Below are 14,928 nucleotides of genomic sequence, written 5' to 3' on the forward strand. Positions count from 1 at the left end.
ACAGAGACCCAGCTTTGTTTCTGAGAAATCTCAGACTGCAAAGATTAGAATCTGGTAATTCATCTTTGTTAAACCATTTTTGAAATGATGTTAATTAAGTCCTGTAACTATAATACTTTAATTTAGAAAGTGGTCGCTATACTTATACTGTAGCAACACATTACAATTTGAATTACAAATGATAAAATTCATTCTTTAAAGAAGATTGTTCATCTCCCCCTCGAATTTATGAAATAGAAACTTAGTTATTATAGCTCCAAACTCATAACACCCCTAGATTTCTCTTGCTGGTAAAACTATCACTTATTCCAAAGCACACAACTCAGTGAAGGTCTGCAGGTCAAAGTCAATATATATATTGAAACTCAGGAGAATGAGGCATATTTAGAACGCTAAGCAGATTTATACAAAAGGTACAAACCAAAGGATCCCTGCAGAGTTACAGAGGAGGAGAATCTGGCCTGTGGCTCAGGTTAGAAAGCAAAAAATGAAACAGAAAAACAAATATCATCTGCTGTGTGATAATGAAGAAAAAAGTTATGTAATGGCAGCTAGAGACTGTTTTTATTGTTCTCACTTAGACATTGGGTCCAAGATTCCCAATCTGTGCTTGAATATTTCTCAAAATCAGGTAATCACTAGGACATGTGACCGCCTGTTAACAAAGTGGCAAGATCTACCAGACATCAATCTTTCCTCATGGATTCTTCTTTGAATAGAAAACTTGACTAGAAGTTTTACTTAATTTCTTTACATGACTTTCTAGTATCTCTAGGCACTAATCTGGTACTTAAATATCTTTGGTTTTTATATTTTTCCCACAAAGAAATGGTTCCTTTGTATATGTGTGATTAGATATTATATCTTATGATATATCATTTGGAATCTCACAGTTTGAACATATGTCTGCTATTCCTCTTAGAATCTCTTTCTTTTCCAAGTAATTTCTCTTTCAGTTTGGATTAAATGTACTATTGCCTGGTTGACAAACCAAATGACTTAGAAAGGCATCTTTCTTGAGTACCATAAAGATGCATAAAGGTAACTGATTCATGCATTAATATTCTGCTTTTGATGATGTCAAAGGCCCATGTTTTGCTTCTATCTCCCTGCACTAATGATAATGACCATTAACTTTCTGTACTTAAAGTTACCCTTTGAGGCAATTCATTAGGGGAATCAGAGCTACCCATTACTGAGGCAATATCAATTAAGTCACCACAAAATTGGTTTAGGGCCTTAAATGCAATTACTTGACTGGCAAAATTTTGGTTTAACTCCTCCATGGTTACTTGTACTTATCATTTAGAAGATCCCTGTGAAAAACAAAGAAAGTTCACAAGCTGGTGGTTAGTACTCCAACTGTCAATAGCCTCAAATTTTGTCGTGTGGGTCATTAATATTCTAAACATCTATTGCATCAAATGTAAATGGGCTTCATTATGTCTATTCTGAACTCACTGTATAATTTCCATTTCTGTCTATTTTTCTGTCTGCACTAAATTGGAGATATATATACCTCTAGTCTCCCTCACATTTAAATTAAATCCCCTAATTGCAAAATTTAAAATTAGGCCTGTCTTATTTTTTATTTTAAATGTCAGATTCTTGGGAAGACACTGGCCTAATGGGCCTGTTAGTAATTACCCAATCAATCAGTGTAAGTTTCCCCTTATTTTTATTGTATTCAGTTAGTTCAGAATATTAGAACGACTCCCCTTCTTTGAGGTTCGATAGCCCTTGCGGGGTGCTCAGTATGGATCGGTGTTTTGTTCACCTTCTTCTTGTGGCATTTGAGAGGGACCACCAAGTAGCAATTAGATCGCAATACCTACATTGTGGTAAGAATGGATTAGGTGTTCACCAATTACTGTTCTCTTGATGATAATTCTCTGGATAATAATGAGGGTGGGGCTCATCTTGCGAGGTTTTCTCAGATCCTGCCAATCATTGTCAGGAGCTTTTAAATAGAAACACTTTTCAACACTTCAGAAGCTCCTGAAAAAGACTTACGCATTTTTCTTTTGTTGTCTCTTTAGGTTTCTCACTGCTAATGACTGCTGCCAAGATGTATAAATGGAATGGTTCAGTTAAGAGAAGAATCTATCTAAGGTTTGAAAAGTTTCCTGCCCCATGACAATTTTTCTCTCATTTTGTGATTGAGTTGGGACAGAAAATACAAGATAAGGAAGCAGAGGATCTTTTTCAGCTAATACAGTTGAACCACCAGAGAGCGGTTGATTCCTTAGGATAACTTCCCAACTGTCTTATGGCTTGAGACCCAGAAACTCAAACACTTTGGGAAAGGGGATTTAGACCTGCTGAGATTAAATACGAATGTCTGGGATTCTTAAGAACAGATTATATTTGGCCTCCATATTTTATGGAAATGAAATTAAAATGAATTCTAGAATAAATACCTATATTTCGGAATTTGCAAAGAACTGAGGTCATCATATCAATATCTGTGAAGGTTAGGGTAAAGAATTCATCCTGATTTGCAGGGACTTTCCTGGTTTAGCAGTGAAAGTCCCCTGTCCTGGAAATCCCTCTAAATCCAGGGCAAACCAGAGCAGTTAGTTGGTCACCCAAGAAAATGATATGAGAATAGTAGAGACACTTTTCATTTTATTTCATTGGGCTTCCTTTGAATTATGTATTCAGATATGTGCATTAAGCATTTTATTATTGTATGTTTATAAGTACAGCTATGCATGTTGTATTTTTCTTTTATTCAGTGATTTTTAAAAATGCTTTGGGAGATATATCACTGGAGAGGAGAAAAGGTACAGAATATTCAAAACTGTGGACTCCAATTGCCACTTCAATGAGTAAAATGGAACAGTTCCTGTTCATAGGAGATTTTTTAAATGTAGGTCAAGGCATTTTTAAATAGAGGGTCTCTGATATTACCACATTCATGCTTATAGTTATTTTCTTAAAATCAGTATTGTATACTCTGACCTGCTAATAGAAAAAGGCAGGTGTGACTTTGTCTTGAGAAATCTACAGAGAGAATGATCTACCTTGAGAGTTCATTTTATATCTCTAATGACATGTATAATATGTAGCTATGTTTACAAAAGTTGGCACATATGCAGAAACCAAGATGGGAATTTGAATCTCTCTGGAATTTTGCTCAGATCAATTTAATAAAATATTCATAAAGATACTTTTTCTGTGGAGCTCCTGATTGGGCCGAATTGCGTTGATGCAGCGCACTGTTATAATGCCAGAGGAACTGAGCAATCAATCGTGGGGAAGTATGGGAGCACTGATATTCAAGGTCCAAATAGCGAGGACCCAGGAGTAAAATGTGCTTAAGATGGTATTTTATGTGATGCTGTCAGCATAGGAATAAGGGAGTGGTAGTCTTCCAAATTTATCTGAATTATGGTGTTCCTAAAAGAAGGAGAATTTTCAAATTCCTATTTTGAAGGTAAAGAAGAAAGAAATGAAGAGAGTTGAAGCAGGAAGATTCTTCAGTACAGTAGACTGATTATGCTATTTCCATACATCAAATCATGCCATCATCTATTTAATTTTTATTTTACATTAGCCTTTGCCATCAAATAACATAAATTAGTAGTAACTTAAATAATGCAAAGGCATAACAAAATAAAGATTTAAACTAGTGCCATATAAAAAAATCTAAAGTTGATTAGTCCTATATAAGAGGCTCTAATACTAGTTGGTGGGATTAGGAAAGGTTTTGCTGAAGATGTAACTGATGAGATAGACCTTGAAAGGTGGATAGGCTATCAGTGGAAAAATGAGGAGGATATTTTGGCCAAAGGGAATGGTATTACCAAAAGACCTGATCTGAAAGAGCACAAGGAAGATCGAGCAATCCAGTTTTCTGAAATGTAGGCTAAAGGTAAACAAGATTTAAAATTAGAAAAAATAGGATAGGTTTATAGAAAAGATTCTAGGTGACAGAATGAAGATGGGTTACAGTAGGAAATGGAGGGAATCTGATAGATTTTAGAAAGAAAATAGCACAATTGGCATCTTGATAAAAAAATGAGTCTGGTGGAGGTGTGAAGACTGCAGTGAGTAAGGAAAGACTGTGCAGGGAGATTAGTTCAGCAGCTCTTATGAGGGTCAAAAAATTCAGCTATGACAGGGTGATTGAGAATGGAGAAATCGATTAGATCATAGGGTCACTGTTGGCAACTAGACTCTGTAGTACTTGGTATCTTATGGCTTGTAGGGTGGAAGGAGAAGAGTTGAAAGATAATTCTGAATTTTTCACGTGGGTGAATGGAAGCTGGACTGCTGGTTCAGATCAATAGAAAGAATATGAAAAAGAATAGATTTTTACAGGGAGATAGGTGTTGAACAAGTTTTATTTGAAAGAACAATGGCGTGGCAATGGGTAGCTATGCTGAAAGCAGCTGAGGCGTGTACTGTGCAATTTTTTTTTCTGAACAAAGACCAATTCAGGAAAATAATAAAATAATTTTTGTGAGAGAATATATACATATATACACATATGTGAGAAAATATTTGCAACTAAATTATACTTAAGCATTCTTTTGCTATTTCTCTATTATTGCTGGAGGGGTTTTGTTTGTTTTTGACAATGTTTTTTTCATTACATAAACTAGACCACATATTTTGTGGATGATGAAAACTGGTAGTATAGGAACAGGGGTTTGGAAAGTTGAAAATGTAAAATTTGTTCAACTGCTGAGTCCAACTCAAAGTACAGGAAGTCTGCACTCATGATAGCCTCTGAATGAAGACTAGTTGTGTCCTTACTTTTTCCAGTCACACGAATTTGAAAGACAAATTATATCTGCCCTCCACCCCAAGTGTAAAAGTACTTTAACTTGACATGAAAGTTTAGCCTTAACCCAAGATCCATTAAAGATACCAAGGTGCTGGTTAATATACAAAAGGAGTGGTACCAGTAAAGCTGCTGGCTGAGGAAAGGAGGTTCTTTATTGATTGCAGAAAATATGACAGTATGGAAGGAGCTTGTGGACTCAAAATACTGTATAAAAGAATGGGTGCATTTTCCAGCAGGTAATGAATATATTATCAAGAGGGAACATACATGTTGTATTACTTTTCAGAGAGGGAAATATGTGTAGGATTCCCCTGCAATCTTTATTCCAGGGTCTGTTTCTCTTTCATATCTCTGTAACATACTATCTAATGATTTCTAAATGAAACCCTAAATACGTCCTCACCAGCAGTCAGCTCTGTTTGTAGCTAGGCCATATAGCAGTGACATGTTTTCTAGCTCTGTTGGTGGTTGTGATGATAGGAGAGCTTTTGGCTAGAGATTTGTATTAGAAAGTATAGGCTAATCCATTCTGCAGTAACAAATACACCCTATGATCTCAATGGTTTAATACAAAGTCTGGTGAAGGGCAGCAGAATTCCTTCCCCAAGCAGTGACTCAGAGATTCAGGTTCACTCCATTTTGTACCTCCACCATCTCAACATGGCTTCCAAGAGGGCCACTAAAGGCAAAAAGAGATTCAGAGGAGGTACTGTGCTCTAAACTGCCACAGCTTGCATGTGATTTGTGTCACTTCTGCTTACAGTTCTTTGGGGGCCAGAACTAGTCCTATAATTTCAATCTAATTGTAAGGAAGGCTGGAAAATGTAGAGAAATGTGGGTATTTGATAAGTAAGTGTTTCTGCTATAATCCAACCTTCCAGTCACACAAAATATCCCCTTGCTCCTTTCATCCCACTCATGGAACAAACTCAATCCCTCCCCAAGCAGATGATCTAAAATTTGTTCAATCATTGAGTCCAACTCAAAGTACAGGAAGTCTGTACTCATGATAGCCTCTGAATGAGATCTAATTGTGTCTTTACTTTTTCCAGAGTCCCATGAACTTGAAAGACAAATTATATCTGCCCTCCACCCTAAACACAACAATTAAATTCTCTAATTAGAAAAAGGGAAGGGTTGGAAACAATCCATAGTCCTTGGTTCACAGCTGAAATCCCACTGCACAGATAAGGTGAAGGCCCCTCCCTACCTTGCGGGTGTGAGGGTGAGCAGGGATTGGGTGGGAATTTCCTTAATTAGGTCAGGATTCTGCTCTGTTCCTTTGTCTGTTTTCTCAATGGTCCCAGGTGAAGTGGATGCTGAGTAATGTGCCCTCTTTAACTCGAGCACCTTTTTCTCAGCTCACTTCCTGCTCTTAGAAGGCTGGGGGCCAAAGAATTGTTTTAAGTCTTGAGCAGACAGATGATTTTTCAACCAGCCATGTTGTTTCTTTGGCAATACAGTCGCTTTATAAACTTAATACGTTTCAAATTTATTTGTTTCCAGTAAGTTCATGCTCCAGATGCCCACGCAAAATTATTCTTTTAGATGGTGTCCTTTAATATTCTATATGCTTTTGCTCCTAAAACCTTTCTCAAATTTATAGTGGCTACCTTGAGGTTATTAGGCTTGAAATAAAAGTCCATGTCCTTATTTTGATCTTTGTAATGAATCACTTTATTACCTCAGAATGTTTGCAGTATTATAAATTAGATGCTGTACATGTGTTCTGATACAGGTTTTGGAAGAAACAATGCATAAAAATTGTTACCTTCTCGGCACAGTGTCGAGGTTCTTGGCATCTCGAGCAAAAAATTGAACCAGACACAGAAATAAAGTGGTGAAAGAATAGTTTATTAGAAGAGATAATACACTCCAAAGAAACAGGAGCTGTTCCCGAGCAAAGGCAAAACTCAAGAGGCGCTGACTGGTGAGGACTTGGCGTTCTTATCCCTTTTTTCCCCCTAGAATTGGCTGTTCCTTTCCAGGCATGGGGCCACTTGATTGACACCTGTGACTGACAAGAGGCTATTACCTCATCTTTTTAAACTGCGCATGTTCCTTCCCAGAAGCCAGTCTGTTATAATGATATTAATGAACTTCCGGGCATATGTATGATATTATAATGTGGTATAATGAGGCCCAGGTGAAATGAAGGTCGTTGTGGCCTTTACTGCATAGGTGTGAGTGGCCAGTTTAATCTAATTGGGTATTTTGTACCCATTTGTTTCCTCATAGGGGTAGATAACTAAAGTGAAAAGGGGAAGTTTTGGGCGGAGAGGGGAGGTCTTTTGGGTGGGTTGTGTTGGACCTGCAAGAATGTAGAGACCTGATATCTATCTCTAACTACCTGCCTTACTTTTCCCTTGAGAGATGTGATCCCCATAAAATCTCTATGGGAAGTTGAGGGACAGGAGGTCTTTTCGCCTGTATCTGCCTCTTGCTGGGCAGGGGCACAGACCTGTCCCTACCTATTGGGGGAATTCACAGAGCTCTCACCCTATCTGATCTCAGAAGAGAGGAAGGGGTCTCGACATCTGCCTGGAAGAATGCTGTCATGGGGGGCAGCCTGTGGGGCCTCTGGTCCCACTCCCCACATAAGAACGCAGGATATGGCTAGGCCAAAAAGGAACACCCACAGAGCCATAGATAGGGGAGTCCTTTTTGGCCTAGCCATATCCTGCGTTCTTTTGTGGGGAGAGGGAGCTGAGACCCCGCAGGAAGCCCCACATGACACATGGCACAGCGAGCAGGGTCTCTCTCATGACAAACACGTTGGCTTCTTTGGTTTGAACTGGCAATCTTGCTGGGGTATGATCTGTATCCCCAAGGTCCCTAAATGAGTCAAATAGATTTTGGTTAAACAGAGTGTTGTGCGGGTTATCAGGTGGTGTCTCAACTCCTGCTCCCCACACAAGAACACAGGATATGGTGAGGCTAAAAAGGAACATCCATGGAGCCATAGATGGGGGAGTCATACTGCTATATTCTTGCTGGTAGCACTATAGTCTCACTGGAGGCTGGATCCACACTGTCTGCAACCCACTATCCTTGCTAGCTCAGCCACCATCTTCTGGCTAGCCCCCCCCCCCATTCTTTGCTAGAGTTGCCACAGCAGTTATATTAGTGGCCAATGGCTCACTGCTTACAGCTGACGGCCAAGTAGCCACAGCTGATGGCCATCCAATCACAGTTGATGGCCATTTACCTGAGCAGCACCTTTCCATGTGAGGCCAAGAGCCTGGAAACTGCACTCCTTGCTCTGTCCCCACATAGAGTTAAAAGTGTTGGCCCAAGAAACAAGACCCAAAGCCATTGATGCAAGGTGGCTGTGTGATAGAGATTCTCTTTCACTTTGTGGAGCCTGTGGTCTTCTCTGTCCCCAGTTGTGGGGACAGAGTCCCAGAGAGCAGTTTCCAGGCTCTAGGCCTCACGTGGAAGGGTGCTGGCTTGGGTAGTAGATGGCCATCAGCTGTAACTAGTTGGCCATCAGTTGTAACCAGTTAGCCATTGGCTACTGACATAACTGCCATGCCTGAGCTAGCAAGAGCAGATTGCAGTTAGCAAGTGGGTTGGTTGGTAGGTAGAGAAGCAGCTATCAGATTCTGGATCGTATGGCTCCTGCTTCCTGTGTCTCCAACCACAGTTGGAGTGAGTGAGATCATAGTGGTATGAACCCCATGCCAGTGAGATTATAGTGGTATGAACCCCATGGCTCCGTTATCCATGGCTCCGTTGGTGTTCCTTTTTGGCCTCACCATATCCTGCATTCTTGTGAGGGGAGCAGGACAAGAGACCCCCGCAAGATACCAGTCATTCAGGTGGCAGTGTTCACTCACGAGCTGGGCCTGGAATGGCCTGGAGCCGGGGCAGGGGACTTCCTATGATTCAGGCTAGGAGCAATCTTCTGTTTAAGATTGAAAAGCTGATTTGAGAGATGGTTAAGATTAGGAACTAGGAGGCTAAAAAACTGGGGGGTAGGAAATATAAGTAAAGGGAAACTTAAAATCCTTGTAGGAAAGAAAACTTAAAAGGTTTTCAGTGGGTTGGGGGGCCTACTCACTTGGCCTGTGTCAAAGTCATCTACTTGCACGGTTCTCAACGCCTTCCAGGGGAGACTGTCGATGTCTTGATACATTTTTTTTTTCCTTAGGGGGGCATGGGTGGTGCTATTGCTACTGGTATCCAGTGGATAGAGTCCAGAGATACTGCTAAGTATTCCACAATGCACAGGACAGCCCCACACGACAAAGGATTCTCTGGCCCAGAATGTCAACAATGTCAAGGCTGAGAACCCCACCTCCCACCTTCAGTTATCCCATCATTTTTCAATAGATTTTAGATACATTGAGAGAGCTATTTGTGCCTTCAGATTTCTTTGGAATACTTAGTGTTAGATAGAAGTTAGAAAATGGAGGAGGAGGAGGGGTGGCAGAGGATCCATAGTGCCTACAGATAAAAGCTCATAACTCGCTTTGATTAACTGCCTCCAGCCATGTGTCTGTTTTTACAACAAGAGACGAGAAGAGGTGGTCTGGAGCAAGATAAGAATCTAAACCAACAGACCTCCACCCAACTTAGGAAGTCATGCCCTCCTGTGGAAGAGCATGTATCACTTTTCCTGCCAAATCAATATGTAACTCCTTCACCCCACTCAGCAAACTCTAAGTACTCAGGACAAGGGCTGTCTCTCTCTGGCCCTTGAGCTCTCTTGCCCTTGCTCTCTCCCCCTTTCTCTCTCTCTCTCTCTCTCTCTCTCTCACACACACACACACACACACACACTTCCTCTCTCCATGACCTTGGCTAGGCCCATTCTCTTCCCTGAGAATGTATCACTAATAAACGCTGCTTGCATATTAATAAGCTTGCTGACCTTTAATTCTTCACTGAGTCAGAAAGAAGAATGAGACTTCTGTAACACTAGGATTGATATTCTGGACTACAAAACCAATATCCAGTGATGGTTCATTGTCTTAGAGGAAACCAGCTATACTTATTTTATATATTTTGATATAGGTGTATGATATCTGTCCTTATCATTTTGAGTCCATAGCAGCTACCTAACAAGATTTCAGAATAAGCTATTCCCAGTGTTTCTTGCCATAAATGGTGGTTTCTCCAGTATGTCAATGTTAAAGGCTTATCCTCTAAAACAAATAAGAAGTCTAAAAACCTGGTCAGATATAACCATTTTGGAGGATGAAAAAATGGTAAAATTCTAGAAATGTAATTAACCAAATGTGATAGTGATTATAGGCAAAAGAAACAAACTAAAATAAATTCTATAGTTTCCATGAAAATATTAAAATTGTATTACTGGGAAGTTAGTGACATTTTCACACATTCCACCCCTCCCCCATTCTCGTTGAGTATTTGCTTTAATAGCTAATATTGTTATGGAAGGTTAACTTGATTTTAGAGTGTACTACTTAGTGAAAACAACCATAAAAAGGCTATAAAATGAACTTTTTTCTGCTAATAAATTATTGCTTAAAATTACTAGTCTTATCTGCAAAAGAATGTTTTTTGAGTTAGAAGATTTATATCATCTTGGTCTTCTCATGCATTATCAATACTTTTTCCATTTGGATCATATGTCTGTTTCCTTTCAGTGCTCATTTTAGCTCTAAAGAGAAGGAATGCTTGAAGAAAATGCCCCTAGGGTAATTCTCTGCTCACTAAAGCACATATCTTCATAATAATCACAGACCTACATTGCTCGGTAAATATAAGGGGAGTTTATTATAATCTGCTACATGTCTTGTACTCCCTATGCCTTATTTCCATTTTGCCTTTGTGACAGTTTTAGATTTGAAGCATGTGGATCGCTTGTTTTAGTATTTATTTATTTGTTTGTTTGTTTGTTTGTTTGTTTGTTTGGTGCTGAAACCAAGGATTGATCACTTGTTTTAAATGATGTACTTATTTTTGCAGAGAAAGAAAAGCAGCTACAAATTAGAGAAAATGTCCAATTTCTTATAAATGGGAATGTCACAAGTAGAATGCCAGCTTGTTCACCTTGTCCTTTGCCCTGACATCAAACTATTCTCTGTCTTTTTTGTAGTTATGAGTAATGCCTCGAATATTTTACAGTACAAGAATGAGTCACAGATACAGGAGCTGTAAGTATTCTTGTTCTCGAGAAACAATGAAGCTCTCTATTCTTTCACATTCATCCACCTCATATGCAGTTTTATTTTAGGTTAAGTTTTTAAAACAACACCTGTTTTTCCTACTTTACACATTTAATCTCCAGTACAAGTTATGTTTTCTAGTGAACTGTTTCATTTGCCTTGATGCTTCATGTGTATCTAAACCTAACTCATCATGCCCGGCTAATAGCTACACCTAATCATACACGTGGGTCTGAATTACTCTACTGTTTAAAGAAAAAGAACAAAAAATAGGAATGGCAGATACGTTTATAATTAATATCCTGCTGGGTTAATCAGTAGGTCCCTGGGAATTCTATGATATTTTTGATGCATTTAGAAAAATCGCTGCCTTGATCTATACACACTGCTCTTTAAACACATACATACAACAGTTAAAGTTTCTGAAAATGTGACCCTTACAAATAAGCTAATAAATAACATTAAGTCACAAACTTGTCTCTTTGAAAATGCTTGATTTTGAATATTTCAGTGAGGCACTTATGCTTAAAATTTATAGCCAATACTATGTGCAAGCCTTGCAGTTGACTAACATTGCGTTCAAAATTTCTTTTAGGTATTGCAAACAATTTGAAGTACAGCTCTTCTAAAACTAACTAAATATAAATACAATAGGATTTTCTCAAGTAGATATTTCAGAATTGTTGAATTGTTGTGTACTTGTGAATGTGAGGACCTAAGAGGCAAGGCAATTCATTGAAGGAGAGGAAGAAGGGAAAAGGCGTGATTAATGCAGGCTTTAGAGTGAGACAACTCCGAGCAGAAGGCTCAGTCCTCCAATTACCTAAGAGCACTGCTTTTCTGTTACCTCATCTACAAATGTGGAATAAAAATACCTGTCTTAGGGTTTGAGGTGTTAAACAAGGTGGAGCAGTGCTTGGAACATTAAAATACACTAAATTTAAAAGTTCAGTTTCATAGGGAATATGAAACTCTAATTGTAAAAACACTGTACTGTATAAAAAGCAAACATTTAGTCATGTTACGGTTTGCATTTTCGTTTTAGTGTTAAGGTATTCAGGTATGTGCCTGGCACATGGTGGGTACTCAATAAATGTTGAATGAGAAAATGCTGGCTTAAACAGAAATCTTGAGATTTAACTGGGAAATTAGTTGAAAGAGACAGAGAGAGAGAGAGAGAGAGAGAGAGAGAGAGAGAGAGAGAGAGAGAGAGAGAGAGAGAGAGAGAGAGAGAGAGAAAGAAATGGGAAGAGGTTCATCATCTTTTTCTTGACTATCTTTAGATCCAGGATTGAGGCAGTATTTCTTGTAAGCAGAAGGATACACTGCATGACCATTTCAGGTTTATTGTTCCTTGGAATTGTCTTTCAAGTACATTCATTTTGTATTTGGCTAGTTAAGGCATTACTTCTCCACACCCTAGTTTTTCCATGGAAAATGAAAATAGTAACAGTTTTTCTGAATCAAAAAATTTACATCATCTCCATCTCTGAGGAGGGTCAGAGGTGTGGGAAGGTGAGGGGTTGTGTGCTCACACCCTGCCATGTTTTGGGATGGGGCACGGCTCTGGATATCTCTATGGGCTTGTCCAGCAAATATCCCCATGCCAGAGGGAGTGACACCTTAAACAGCAAATGAAAAACATCAGGACAGATCGAAAGAGAGATTGAGGGGGAAAGCAAAATAAGTTATATTTTAGTACCTTAAACTGCATCCACCCCTCCAGTTTTCTTAAAGAGGAGCGCCACATTTTCATTTTGTACTGGGCCTCAGACATCAGGCAGCTTGTGGGGATACCTGTGACTGAATCTTCAGGTGCTTAGTGATTCAGCCTGACCTGCTTGCCCCTTCCTTTATGGCTGCATTTGGTAGCAGGTGTTTTTCTCACACTGCTTTCCAGCCTCACTGACCTTCTGTCTGTCTCTTAAACATGATTTTTGTTTGTTTGTTTGTTTGTTTTGTGTTTCCAGTTTCCTACCTCAGAAACTTTATGTTTGTTCTTGCTTTCTCCCAGGATATCCTTCCTCTCTTTTCCTTTATTTCTCAGCCTAAGTACCACTTCTTTAGACAATCCCTTCTGTGTACTCTAACTGAAGGAGTCCTTCTCCCATGCCAGTTACTCTTTTATTGCCCTTATAAAGCTTAACCACTATCTCCTTATTTATTTATTGACGATTTTTTCTCAAATAAAATTCCATGAAGAGACAGCATGTTTGTATAACTCAAAGTGATACACATATACCAGTGGGTGGGAAAGGTTCCAGTTCATAATAGGCACACAATCATTTAATGCTAAATAAATACATGCTATTTATTCATCCTAAACAAAACAATTATGAGAGATGAACTCTGACAAAAACTCTAGGATTTGAAGGGGAAATTAATATGACTCTTCTATGGGTTTTTAATTCAGTTTGGAAGATGGAAGTAGGTATACTATTAGAAATAGTACATAATAACGTGAATGATCAAATTTAATGTTAATTAATTTGAATTAATGTTACGAAATACCATATTTTTTATTTGTGTGGTTAAACAGAATAGAGTGGTTTGAAAAAGTTTCAGGCACACAAGTCTACAGGAAATCCCATTTCTGTATGGTTGTATTTACAGCAAGGAAGTCGGATATTCAGGGCAAATAGCATACGAGAATCTTAACTGGGGAGCACTAATCAAAGTTTCAAAGGTAGAAAAATGGCTTAGAAGTTTCCAAAAGTGCATTCTGGAAGTCAGATAAGAAGAACTAAATTAATCTCCAAGAAAGTGAATAGGGTTGAGGCTTCTGGTGTGTGAAAAATAACTCAGTTATTTAACTCAGTAAAAGTTCACCAGTTGTCCACAGGCCATGGGTGTATGTCCTTGAGGTCAGTGCTTCCTGAAACTGTACCTAGATAAACTTTTAATTCACCCTCCAAAGCTCCATGATCCATCTCTTGATCCTCTTGTAAGCTCTTCGTGGTACCTTGCTAAGGTCCGGCTGCTTTGCTGTTTGAAAAAGTTAAAAATCGAGAGATGAGGTTGGTGGAAAGAAAAGCAGGTTTATTCATAATGCCGGCATTCTGGGAGAATGGCGACTCCTGTCCAAGGCCATCTCCCTGATCCCAGATCAGTCAGAAGGTTTTATGGGTACAGAAGAAGAAGAAGAACAAAGGAAAGGGGGAGTCAGTCAGGCAGGTCCCAGGGCTGACTTCCTTTCCCGGAGGGTCTGGACTCTTAAGATATTGTTATCTCTGGACTCAGCCACGTGGCGTGGGGATTTATGCATCACAGGTGAAAACTGCAAGGGAGTTGCAAAATGGATTCCAGTGTTTGCACTCCTGAGGATTAAGAAATTGCTCTTTTCAGGTTAGGATTCTGCTGATGAAATGGATTAACGAGGTATGTGTAAATTTAGGAAAGGGAACAGAGTTCTTAAATCAATCAGTTAGGGGAGAAACAAAGAGAGAATAGCTGAATATCCAGGTAGATTAAACTGCAAACTAGTTAAGTCCAACTTCAGGTGGCTAGATAGCAAGCTAAGAAGTGAATCAAACTGCAAACTAGATAAATCTAACTACGTTATTGTTTCACCCTTACATTTGCCTTGGAATTTATTTTTGCCTTTTTGTAGTTAACTTATGTCTCTTTGGTCCTGAGCCTTCTTTCCATCAAAGGTATTTCCTTCAGTTACTTATGGATCTCCATAGGTCCATAGATGTTGAGACCCTGAATCTCCATCCTAGCAAAACCACAGGTTCCCTTTCATTCTGAGAGAGTAACATGTACACCGAAAATCTGGCTAAGACATGAAGGGGTGGACAGGCAATGATTTTGAAATTACCAGATTGGATTTCAAAATCCATTTTTACCTCCAGTTTGATGCAGCAGACAAAAAAGATTTTAGGAGGAACACAAAGATTTTAGGAGGAACATTCCACAATCCAGAATTGTGGAGTCACACAACCGATAAACTGGGTTATGGCTATCAAGTCCAGCAAAAAAAGAAAAGCTACATGC

General features: G+C 39.0%; 1 protein-coding gene across 4 annotated transcripts in view; it reads left to right on the plus strand.

The window, feature by feature from the left end:
* Window positions 1-14,928, plus strand: part of CETN3 (centrin 3) — a 608,779-nt gene that overhangs the window by 383,238 nt on the left and 210,613 nt on the right. For 2 of the 4 annotated variants that reach the window (XM_081053674.1, XM_081053673.1), the window contains 2 exons: window positions 2,040-2,112; window positions 10,863-10,920. Coding sequence is in view for 2 of the 4 variants with exons in the window: in XM_081053673.1 (XP_080909799.1) it covers window positions 2,040-2,054 (15 nt within the window). In the remaining 2 variants the exon portion in view is untranslated. Of the gene's footprint in view, window positions 1-2,039; window positions 2,113-6,533; window positions 6,726-10,410; window positions 10,521-10,862; window positions 10,921-14,928 lie in introns of those variants that run through there. The other 2 variants (XM_081053675.1, XM_081053672.1) reach the window with 2 other exon arrangements.

This window comes from Rhinolophus hipposideros (genome assembly GCF_964194185.1).
Source record: "Rhinolophus hipposideros genome assembly, chromosome: 7".
Lineage (NCBI taxonomy): Eukaryota > Metazoa > Chordata > Mammalia > Chiroptera > Rhinolophidae > Rhinolophus > Rhinolophus hipposideros.